The sequence below is a fragment of the Sarcophilus harrisii genome, chromosome 2 (genome assembly GCF_902635505.1).
Source record: "Sarcophilus harrisii chromosome 2, mSarHar1.11, whole genome shotgun sequence".
NCBI classification, from domain to species: domain Eukaryota; kingdom Metazoa; phylum Chordata; class Mammalia; order Dasyuromorphia; family Dasyuridae; genus Sarcophilus; species Sarcophilus harrisii.
The window spans coordinates 115,539,938-115,552,788 of NC_045427.1; the positions used below are offsets into that span (position 1 = coordinate 115,539,938).

General features: G+C 34.2%; 1 protein-coding gene across 5 annotated transcripts in view; it reads left to right on the plus strand.

Annotated features, from left to right (window-relative positions):
• Nucleotides 1-12,851, plus strand: part of SLC23A2 (solute carrier family 23 member 2) — a 108,819-nt gene that overhangs the window by 86,607 nt on the left and 9,361 nt on the right. For all 5 annotated transcript variants that reach the window (XM_031950628.1, XM_031950630.1, XM_031950629.1 and 2 more), the window contains 3 exons: nt 3,799-3,946; nt 5,060-5,165; nt 12,219-12,348. In XM_031950628.1, coding sequence (XP_031806488.1) covers nt 3,799-3,946; nt 5,060-5,165; nt 12,219-12,348 — 384 coding nt within the window. The remainder of the gene's footprint in view (nt 1-3,798; nt 3,947-5,059; nt 5,166-12,218; nt 12,349-12,851) is intronic.

Sequence of the window (12,851 nt, forward strand, 5' to 3'; positions counted from 1 at the left end):
AAATTATAGCTTTTTTGAGCTTTGACAAAGAATGAAAATCTGTGGGGTTTGTTTGTTCATAAGTTAGGGAATGGATGAATATTGGTATATAAATATGATGAAATGATTTGTAAGAAATGATGAATGTTCAGAGAAACTTGGGACTATTTGTATGATCCTATGCCAAATGAATTGAAATAATCAGGAGAATAATTTATACAATGACACAATATAATAAGGGAAAACAACTTGGGAAGAATTAGGAACTTTCATTAGCATAATGCAACTATGATTCCAAAAAACTAATGATGGACCACCTCCTTATAGAGAAGCAAAGGAGTCACCATGAAGAATCAGAGAAAAATTGTTTTTAAAAAAATTAGTCCATGTGGAAATTGTTTTGATTGATTATACTTGTTTGTAATTGGGTTTATATTATGATTATGATTATTATTCGTTCTCAGGTTGGGTGCTGAGGTGGGATTACAAATTGAAATTGAATTGAAAATTCAATTGAATTCAATTGAAAATTCAAATTGAAAAAAAAATCAAAAATAATTTTTTAAAAGGACCTTGAGGCAGTATGTCCAAACCAACAATATTAAAGGAGCAAAACGAGGACCAAAGTGCTGTAATAAGTTCATTTTCTCATGCTGAATCCATCAATACTTCAGCAGTGAAGAAAGAGAGCCAAGCTTGGGGTCACAGAATTCAGTTCAAGTACTGGCTCCACTACTTTCTTGGGAGTTTGACTCTGGCAATTTAACCTTCCCGGGCCTCAATTTCCTTCTTTACAAAATGAGAACATTTAACTAGATCACTTCTAAAGTCCCTTTCAGTTCTAAACCTTTCATCTTATGTGCTGTTTTACTAATTTTTTCATGGCATTAAATGTGCAAGATGAATGTTGGCATTGTATTAAGAGTAGTTTTCTATATCATGTTTCACTCATTATGGTTGAGATTATAATTATATTTCCTTGATTTTATTTTCTCTACATTCAGACAGTAGACCTTTGATGTCACAAAATATTTTGAGTTCTGTTATGGAAGTATTAGATTTGTTCTGCTCCATTTTGAAGGCAAGAATTGGGTAACAATTATAGGGTACCATATTTTGTTCTGTATAAAGATAATAATTCTACTTGTCAAAGTGGTGGAGTCAGCTTAATTTATAGGTAATGCCTCTCATTGGGTGTCTTTTAGGCATTGTATTTTATCATGGCTTAGGGTTTTGTCTCTTAAAATCTTCAGTGTTTCTTTGCCTGTTAAACAAAGTTCAAAGCTCTATCACATTTTATTCTGTGCTTCTGCCTAGCCAATTATTCCTTGAACTCATGCTAGTTACCCTTCTTCCTAGAATATGTACCTTGCAGTAAATCAAGAAACTAGCTTTAATTAGAGGGCAGTCCCTGTGATCTTTGACAGTGCCTTTTCCTAGTACCTAATGTCAGACTTTTAAATGGGCAGTGGGCAAGGTCATTATGGGCTCCCTTTGTTAAAGGGTGGATGGGAAATGGCAGGCCTGGAGAAGTCAGGAATGAGCAGCACAGGAAGATATCCAGGAACCTTCACTTCCAGTAGCCAGACCCTGAGAAAGGAGGCATATTTGTAAATTCTGGCTTTAGCCATCAATGTAAGGTTCATTCTGTTCTCCCTGACCCCCCAGCTCTCCCTCATCCCCAGTTCTTCATATTTTCCACACAAATCAAGATTTGTCTACCTGGAGAATCCCATTTCTCTATGGAAGAATCCTCTTCTCTAAATGGTAGGCAAAGCTGGAAGGGGATGATAAGTGCTCACGCCTTCATAGTCCAACCAGGAATTAGTTTCATAGTTGGAATTCACGCCACATCTTAAGCCGTGAGTGGGAAACAGATTTCCAGCCTGTTGTAGTTCAGAATACCCTGGCCTCTCCATGCCTAGTGAAGTATATGTGAATGCAGTGCTCAGGGTCTTGGGCAGGGGTGTAGTAGAGCCAACTTGAACCAGAGCCAATTATTAAATTTTGCAGCGTAAAATAAAGAGGCAGTCAGGCTTGGTTTATTGTTTTGTTGATTATCTAGAAAAATGTTAGTAGTATAGATTAAACTTGAAAACATGTTGTTCATTTACATTTTTTTTTTTTGAGTTAGTTAAATATTTATCAGCATCTACCCGAGTTTGAAGACTAGTGGAAAAAGAAAAAGTGAAAAAGTTTACTGTTTTCCTATGGGAGGGAAACATACCCTTCTGCCATGCCAAATTTAGAGAATCTTATGCTTAAAGAGTCATATGTTTTATACCAGTTACCTTTCTGAATACATAAAGGAATCAAGTATGAAATCAGCTGGCATGATACCATAACATAGAATTTCATATCTGGAAAAGTTCAAAAGATCAGCTATTATGTATAGTGATTTTCTTGTGGAGCAACTGGAGCAGAGAAGGTCCTTGATAAATGCTTATTGAGTGCTTGATCTATTTTACTCTTTCATTTTAAATATAATTAACCTGAGACCCATAGTCATACTGGCATATCTAGGATTAGAATCCCAGTCTCCTAATATTCAGGCTGGCATGGCCACCACTTCGTGGTACTTCCTTTTTTTGCTTCCAGTCCAATGTCTCCACATCATAGCTATGGGCTTTGCTATAGCTAAACCTAATGTGATAAAGAAAAAGATCTCAATTTAATGTACTATAAGAGGAATTCTTACACTTTTCTTGTGTTAATAGATCCCTTTGAGTGGTCTTCAACTTTCTGTAGTTCTAAATGCCAAAAATAAAAATTAGTTGGGAAATCAATATATTGAAATAAACATAGTTTTCTCACTCCAAGTTTAGTCTCCTTAAAATCTTTCCAAGTATTCTCTGGAGAGTAGATCTGAAGTTCTTAAGCTGAGGACTATAATTAAGAACTTCTGCTCTACAGCATTGTATTTTTCCCACTCTTGGCTAGCCATGATTTCAGAAGGCTATTCCATCCTTGTCTTTCTTCAGCTATCTCAGTGAGTCTCACGAGTTCTAGTGATCAGACTTTGTGGCATACCCAGCCCTTGCCTCATTTCAGAGGGCCAGGGTCCAATTATCACCTAATTGCCCGCCTGACATCTCCACCTGGTTTTCCTTTAGGAAACCCAAACACAACACATCCAAAATGAAAATCCAAATGTTGCCTTCCCCATGAAGTCTTTTCCTAATAGTCCCTGGATGGAAATAATCTTGCCTTCATTTTTCTGTACAGTTAAGATTTTCTTTATTCTGTATCTTTTCCTGTCTTGCCTTATTTTGCTTTCTAGCTTTTAAGCTTCTTGAAAGAAGGGGAGGGAGGAAGAGCAGTTAGAAGACGCCTAAATGGGCCCTCTCCCCACTTCTCCTTGATGCTCAACTATACCAACAATCTTCCCTTGTTAACTTTTTCATAGTCGCTCTACAAGTAGAAATCCTAGATCTCCAGGGAGATACCTGTAGTTCTCCTTCTGTTTCCATCCCTGTAAATACAGAGACTGAGATGGAAATGCAGAAGCAATCAATCAGCCAGGGCTTTGTGGCAGCTGCACTTGGGAGCCATGGCAGAGGAGATGCTTTAGTGCCCTTGGATGACTCTCCTTGCACACATCTCAGAGCCTTCCAAGTAGCAGGAAGCAAATGACTTGGACTAAAAAATCAAATAGTTCTATAACTATTAACTAGTTTAATGGAATGAACAACAATTTCATTGTCCTTCCTGATTTGAATAACTCTTTTTTAGCCTCACTTTATTAATAGAATGAAGCATTTAACTCCAGTTTGCCTAAGATAGCCATTAAGAATTCCATTTTTGTTTTTTCTTTTGCAGTTCAGTGGGGACTTCCAACCGTTTCAGCTGCTGGGGTTATAGGAATGCTCAGTGCAGTGGTTGCTAGCATTATCGAATCCATTGGTGATTATTACGCCTGTGCAAGATTATCTTGTGCTCCACCACCCCCCATTCATGCAATAAATAGGTAAGTGTCTTATCATCAAAGGTCTTTTTTTTCATGGATTCCCATCTTTAAGGAATTAATTGCCAGGTAGATTGCAGAGTGGTACTCTTGCTTAGGTATGGCTTAGATTAGATGATTTCCTAGATCCCATCAATCTCTGATTCTGTGATTCATCAAAATGATTGCATCTTGCCTTAATTCTTTGGTAGTTAAAGAAAGACTGGGGGGAAAGCCTGTTTCACATTCTTTGGCTATATGTGTCATTTTAGTGTGACATATTATTATTTACAAACATATTGGTGCCCCACAGCTGACTGGTGCAAACTCTCTATAAATAAGTGCTTTTTTTTTTTTTTTTTTTTTTTTTTTTTTTTTTTTTTTTTTTTTTTTTTTTTTTTTTTTTTTTTTTTTTTTTTTTTTTTTTTTTTTTTTTTTTTTTTTTGCAACTTAGACACAAAGGTTAGTGCATTGCTCAGTGTCATCCAGATGTCCCAAGTTAAAGACCGTACTTGACATCAGGTTATTCTGATGGCTTGTTCCAGTGTCTCTTGGGGTAGCTTAAACCTCATATGGGAGGATCAGGAAGACGTGAGTGACAACGAAAATGATAAAAGAAAGCAATAATTTACAAAAGAGAAAAAAAAAATTGAAGTGAAAGAAGAACTTTCACACTCAAATAAGCCTTTTTTATTTGACTCTGCTACTTTATACCTTGTTAGGTTAATTTATATTTGTTCTTTTCCCATATTTCTTAATATGGACTTTATTATTTATAATTTTTAATGCTTAAAAAATTTCTTAAGAAAGAAAAAACAAATCATTGGTTTTTATGAGATTAAAATTTAGTATGATTCTTCCTGAAGTGATTAGGCTTAGGTTTTTTCTGTCTGCAACATTTTCTGTTGCCCTCCATTCTCAATTTAACATATGCCCTGAAAGTTGGATTTGTTTTTTAGCTACCACCTTTGCTAAAATACCTTGGATGTAGAGAAATTATCAGTTTGCATTTAACATAAAATTTTAATCATTTGTATACAATGTTTTTTGTTCCAGGGTTTCAGAATATTTTACCTCTAAAATGAGCCTCTTTTTTTTTTTTCTCCCCCCCCCCCCCCTTGCTCCTTTGCCTTATAGGGGGATTTTCATTGAGGGGCTATCCTGTGTTCTAGATGGTGTGTTTGGTACTGGAAATGGTTCCACTTCATCAAGTCCCAATATTGGAGTTTTAGGAATAACTAAGGTACAAATCTTTTTCTAGTTAACAAACTAGTAAGTATATTTTGTTATAGTCATCTCCCTGAATGTTTTGAATTCTGGAAGTCTGAACTCATTGTTTTGTTTATTTTTTCAGTGGATTTTAAAGTAGGACTGAGAAAATTATCCTCAAATCTTGCCTATAGGAGAAAAAATCCTTAAAGTTTTAAAAAATATTATTATTAAAGAACTAATAGAGGCATACTTTATAATGTACCCTTTTCTGTAATGTACTACCAAAGCATTTCCATAAGATACCTCTCTTGGAAATATTTATCTTTCATATTATTATAATTCATTCCTTGAAAAAGAGCATTTTACCTTAAATGCAGTAAACCAAATACTGCTATTTACAGTGGTGCTTTTTGCTTTTGCAAATTGAGTTTTCATGTTATATAGAATCTAGAGCAAGACTTGACCTTAAATGTTATCTAAACTCTAGTTCAAAGTTGTCTTCTTACACCCTAGAGAAGTGAAGTGCAGGAAAGTATAGTAACATGCCTTTAAAAGCCTATAAAATTCTGTGATTCTGTGATCAAACTTGAACTCATATCTTCTGGTTCTAAGCCCAATCCTTTTTTTTTTTTTTTAAACCATTTAATTTTACCTCATTAGACCTTGTGTAAGAAGAAATTTTTAGATCTAGTTTTTCAAAAGGCGGTTTCTAATGAGGGAAGTGTAGTATGAGCCAGACTTAGCTTTGTAATGTTGATCAAGTCACTTGAGAAACAGAGTTCCAGTCCCTCCCCTGTGATCTCTCAAGGCTTTAGTTAACACATCTATTAAATGAGAATACAGACCTAAATACTGGTCTCTAAAAACCATTCCAGCTGTAATAACTCTGTGACCCTATGACCTTCCTCACGTCTGCTGTTCATTTGGAGAGGTTGTAGGTGTTAGGATTTAAATAGTTTTCAGCTCTAATAGCTAATGAATCTATCAAGCGGCTTTTTTAAAATGATTTTTAAAACTTTTTAATTTAAAAAATACATGCAAAGATAGTTTAACATCCATCCTTAACAAAACCTTATGTTCCATATTTTTTCTCCCTCCTCCTTCCTCTAGACAGCAAGTAATACAATATAGGCTGTACAATTTTTTTCTTCTAAACATATTTCCATATTTATCATGCTGCACAAGAAAATCAGGATTAAAAAGGGGGAAAAATGAGAGGGAAAAAACCAGGCAAACAAGCAACAACAAAAAAGGTGAAAATATTATGTTGTGATCTACATTCAGGTCCCTATAATGCTCTCTCTAGATGCAGATGGCTGAGGTTGTTTTTAGGTCTTTGGGTTGATATTGTGATCATTGATACTCAGAATAATTTTCCATCAGAGCCAGCATCTAGATTCATCATTTTCAGACTATCATAGCTGGAAGAAACCTCAGAGATCATCTAGAGTCCAATCTGCCTCATTTTACAAATGATTCTTCTTGGGAGGAGAAGTTTAATTGTGTCATTCTTTATGACCTGCAGAAGCATGCAATGGGTAGATGGAAAAATGAATTGAAGATTGGATTCACTGGAGCACTGTATACTTAAAGGTGGTTTGAAATTAAACATCCTTCGGCCACTGGATAAATTGTTTCACCTCTCTGGTCCTCACTTTATTAAGCTAATGATCCTTTAGGGCCCTTTTAAACTTCTGTGATTTCATGATCATTAGATAGCATTTAATATATCCCAAATATTAAATGGTGTTGTATGAGGTCTCTCTCCACCAGCATAGTAAATTAGAGCTAATAATCTATACCAGAGGTTATTAACCTGAGGTCTATGAATTTTTTTTTTTTTGCCAGTGGTGGGGAGAATTGGGGGGTATTTTAATATCTATCTTTCAACAGCTTCTTTCCTATGTATTTTAGTTTATGCATTTAAACATTATTTTGAGTCTTCACCAGACTGCCTAAAAGTTAAAAGTTCTCTCATCTTTACTTTAGTTGATAATATTTATGAGAGACTGTGGCCAAAACAATTATAGAATTTCTGAGCATGTTAAGAGGGAGCTTAGAGGATATCGAGTATACAACCTATATCTTTAGAATTGCTCTTATCAAATAGCCAACAAATGATCATATAGCCTTTTCTTGAAAACTTCTAGTGATGGGCAACTCAGTCCCTTCCAAGGCATCCCATTTTAATGACTCTTATTCATCACTCTGTTGGCAACTTTATGATCTTGGGCTTATATTCATTTCACCCAGTTCATCCTATAGTAAGAGACATGCAAAGCATTTCCAGGATCATTTTCTAAGCTTTTCTAACGTAGTAAGACCTCAAAGGCAAGATTCCCATTACTTTCACGAGAGAACTGAAGCAGAGAATAATAGTAAATAATAATAAACATGAATAATACTTCTTGCAGTTCAGGGTAATTGAGAGAGCAAAGAATAGATGATGATGTTAGATAGCATTCTGTAGTGCATTGTGCTGCACATCTGATTTTTAAAATTTTATTTTTCTAGCCAATAGTGTAGGGGGAAATCATTCTTATAAAACCATTTGGACAGCACCATCTATTGATACTTTTTCCTTTTTTTTGAACAATGTTCTATTACAATAGTAATTGTGAGAAAAATTTAGTGGTGCTGGAGGTGTTCTCAGTCAATGTTTTGATGTTTAGTTTATGTTAGAAACAAAAACTTTGAAAATTAGAGAGTAGAGACTTTTAAATGATGTGACATAACTCTAAGAGGAAGGTTCCCAGTAATTGGAAACCATCTTGCAAATGATGTAAATTTCAGATTCTTATCTACTAAGCAATCTTTAAATAGGTAATTAAAGGTAAGCTATGCATCTAGGAATACTGTTGATAGGTGGGAAGGGAGACTTGGACAAAGCCATTTTAACAACATGGTCCTTCCTCACCTTTTACCAATGCAGTCATCCAACATCTCCTTTTAAATTGTACCTTGTAACTTAACCAGAACTGTTGAAATGCATAACCAGTATTCATTAATATTACAAAAGATTTCATTCTTAAATGTTACTGAAGGAGTATAGGTATAATTATGTTCATTAAAATTTTGAATTGCTTGAAATTGCAAAATGAATTGTGCTAGCTTATTACTGAAAAGGCATCATGCCAGTTCTGTTTAATGAGCTAATTGATAACCTCTTCCGAGTATCTTTGGACACTAGCCCACTCTTACCAGTGGCATTGTTTCAGGAAACGGTTTTGCATTTCCCAGACTCACATTACTGATTATACATAAGGAGGAAGATTATCCTCTGAAAAGCCTCTCAAACTTGATGCTGGAGTTTTTGCTGAACCCTTCAAAAACAGACTTTTTCACATGTCTTGGGCTTAAATGTACATATTAATCAGCAACATTTTTAGATTATTGAAAACTTGGAGGGTGGCAGTAGGATTATGGAATTCTTGTGAAATATTCATCTCCAATCACCTAATGTGTGCCAATCACTGTGCTGGACAACAGATGATACAAAGAGGAACTCAATACAATGCCTGCTTTCAACAAACTTAAATCCTACTGGAACATGTTGACAGATGAATAAATATAGAATTCTGTCTATAAAAATGAAAGCTTGTTAATTAAAGATTGCTGTATATAAAAATTAAAAGATGATTTCATCAGGGTAATAGAAGTGGGGTGGGGAAGACTAGCAAATAGAGGAAGCAGAAAAGGCCTTCCATTCTGGGCTTCAGTTTTCTTATCTGCAAAATTACAGATTATCACTAGCACCTATTTCATAGGATATCAAGATCAATTAGATACTATATATAAAATGCTTCACAAAACTTAAAATGGTCCCATATTATTGTCAGATATTGTTGTCTAGTCCCTGTGCTTTTATAAACTCATTTTTCTAATTTCTGTTCTAATCTCATTCACTTCTCAGCCCCTTTTAGTCTGGCTTTCAACCACATCATTTATCTGAAACTGCTCCCTTGAAAGTAAACAATGATATTTAATAATTCTTTTTAAAAGAAATCATCTTTATTAGGTCTTCTCATCCTCTTTTTCATGTTCATACTTTCTTATAGGGCAGTAATATTCTATTACATTTATGTACCATATCATATTTAATCATTCCCCAGGTGATGGACATCTACTTTCTCCCCTCCCCCCCTCCTCATTTCTTTGTTAATACAAAGATGCTATGAATGTTTTGGTCCAGTGATAGTTTTATTGCCAAACTCAGTGGCCTTTCTTAGTCCTCATTCTTCTTTATATCTGCAGCATTTGTCATTGTTGACCACCTTCTCTCATATCTGTTTTTGTTTGTCTTTGGGACATTTCTGTACCTTGGTTCTTCTCCTACTTATATGATGAATCTTCTAAATCTTCTCTACTGAATTATCACTCATAGATCACATTCTAATTATAGGTGCTTCCCAAGGACGTATTATCGTCCAGCTTCCAACCTTTTCTTGGTGACCTCATTAACTCTCATAAGGTCAATTATCATTCCCATATTTTTCTCTAGCACAGCTTTATTAGTTGCTTATTGAAGTTTTCACTCAGCCCCTCTTTTATTTATATTATATCAGACAATGTGTCTTAAAAAAAATGTTATTTTTTTCTCTTTAGACTACTCTTTGGAACTTATTCCTATATGAGGTTATTCTTATCTGCCTTCTCCAAACTTGGAGTGCCTCCCTCCCAAAATTAACTTGCTTATTTAGTGCATATTTTTCATACTTAAAAATTCACATATCGCTCTCTTAATAAGGATGTAAGCTTTAGGAAGATGGGAGCAGTTTGATTTTTTTTCCCCTCATATCCTCAATACTTAGTGTAATTCCTGACAACATAGAAGGTGCAAATACATATTTGTTCATTAATTCTAAGTATTTCAAATTTCTGTTACATGTTTAATCAAGAAATGGAAAAACCTTACAATATATTCTCTTCTAGTTGATTCTAGGAGCATTTCTAGGAGACTAAAATTCCTTTTATAAGACCCAACTATATTCAGATTTCATTCCTCAGTTTATTTCCACAAGCAGAACAGAATGACTTTTAGCTTCAGCTTTAATCTAATACAGCAAAATAGTTTCTCTATTGTTATGCCTCACAGCTACTTAAAATTTTATCATTTAAAATATAGTGTTCTTTGCTGTGTAACAGCAGACCCAGCTATTCATAATCCTACTTAGCAATAGCAGGAAAGCTTAGAAGAATATTAAAGGTATATAGATTGACAAAGAGGAAACAAAAACTATTATATGCTGATGACATGTTAATTTGTTTAGAAATTTCTAAGTTATTAGCAAATAAACCAACTGAGATAATTTCAGTAAACTTATAGGATGCAGAATAAACTCAGAAAAATTAGTAGCACAACTCAGTCCTAATTAGTGCAAATAATGACTCCTGTAAGACAGTCAAATGTATTTGAATTAACATTGTCAAAATAACACTATCAAATTATGGTTTTTAAAGATGTGGTCATTGGTTTCAGCCTACTCAATATGTGGTGTTAAAATATAAATAATGCATCCACTTTATGGTATCAGCTATTCACACTAATCAAGATCTATCTACATTTCAGTATAGCAAAGCAAAATCTAGGATGCCCAGGATGCAATAACAGAAAAAATTAGCCTTGTTTTAAGATAACTACAAAATAGATTTCTAAAAGTTATTCCACTAAAGCACATTAAGTACCTCTATAAATAAAATTACAAATGTTCAAAGAACTTAAATAAAACTGGAAGAGTATTCGTTGCTCATGGTTGGGCAAGCCAGTGTAAGAAAAACAGTCCTGCCTATGGTAATATGTAGGTTTAATATCAAAGAATAATGAAAAATAGTAAAAATGAACAAGACTAACAAGCATTTCTGTATTTCAAACTGTTATAAAAATGATCATCATTTGGAACTGATTGGAAAAGTAGCTGAAGTAGAATAGACTAAATAAGGAAGAATCTAAAATAATCAAACTCGGTCACTGAAAATAAATTACTTAGGAAAGTATTAACTATTTGACAAGGATTGGTGGGTAAAGAAGTCTTTTTTTTTTCTTTCTTTCTTTCTTTTGTTTTTTTGTTTAGGCATTTGGGGTTAAGTGTCTGAGGTTGAATTTGAACTTGGGTTCTCCTGACTCCAGGGCCCAGCTCTCTTATTGTACCATGTAGCTGTCCCTAGTTTATATTCATTGATTCAGCTTGTCAGATACCTAACATATGTTAGGTATGTGTTGGTACATGAGGATATTTTGCATTTAGATAAAATAAGCTTGGTAGGCTCATTGCATAAAGAGCATCTTTTTGCATTTGAAATAGCTTAAGATTGAACCAAGAATTCAGTGAAAGTACTAGATAGGTGGGCTTTAGGAATAAATATTCTTGCCATTTGTCCTTCAAATCTTAAAAGATGATTGACATTTTTTAGAGGCCTGGGCTTCAGATTCTATAAGATCATTGAGTTTTAGAGTTAAATAGGATATAATCTAATTTCATTTCATTTTACAAGTTAAGAAACTGAATTCTAGGATGGTAAAGTGTCTTGTTAGGTTTATGCAGCTAACGACTCACAGATCCAGAACTTGCAGCTTGAGGTTTTTGACGCCTCAATCCAGTTTTCAGTACATTATAGTCTGAAATATAGTAACATGTGACAGAAAGCCAGTCTCAGAGCCAGGAAAATCAGGGTTAACTCCCTAACACATACTGGCCACATGACCATAGGCAAGTCAGTTACTTCAATTTCTCAGTATTCCAGGCAGCTCTCTCTGTTTTGGTAAAAGGAGTTTACTTACCTGGGATTTCTCAGTACCAGTGAAATCATGGGTCTAGTCCTTGTCCCTGTATCATTCTGCCTATTAAGTTTGAAGTTAGTGACTTAGTTTTGAGAATTAAAAAAAAAAACAACAATTTATGCTATCTATAAAACCATACAATTTTATTTTAATTGTTTAGGTTGTTAACCTTGAAGCAGAATCAGTTGCTGTGTAATGGCTATTTACCTGGTTGCTTTTTGCAACAGGGTATCTTCAAAGGAAAAATATGGTTAGTTAACATAATGTTCCATGTTTTAATTCTCGTTATTTTATTTTACCTCATAGGTTGGAAGTCGTCGAGTTATTCAGTATGGTGCGGCTTTAATGCTTATGCTTGGAATGATTGGGAAATTCAGTGCATTGTTTGCGTCCCTTCCAGACCCTGTGCTTGGAGCCCTCTTTTGCACACTCTTTGGTAAAATCATGTTTATGTCATATCCTCTTTTTATCTCACATCTTTTTTTCCCTATACATTTATTAGTTTAACTTTTTAAAAACTTCACTGATTTTTAGCTGACTTCTTTCCTGAAGATGACATTGAACTTACACCTTCAATATGTCTAGTCAAGTAACTTTCTAAAATCACCACTTTATTCATTTGTTCAATTATTTTTTATTATTCATTCATTTATTTCATTTAGTTAATTAATTAATTAATGGCAGTTGAGTTTAAGTGACTTACTCCAAGTCCTGAGTCTGGTATTGAACTCAGGTACTAACTTCATGTCAGGTACTCTATCCACTGCCCTAAAATCACAACTTTAAAGCTGGGAAGAACTTAGATTAGGTCATACTCACAACTACAATACTTTGTAGAGGATAAATGCAGAAACTGAAAATATCCCATTTAAGACTTTTTTCTACAATAGAACTTGTCTCATTTCAAGATTACCATTAATTACTAGAAATAGCTATATA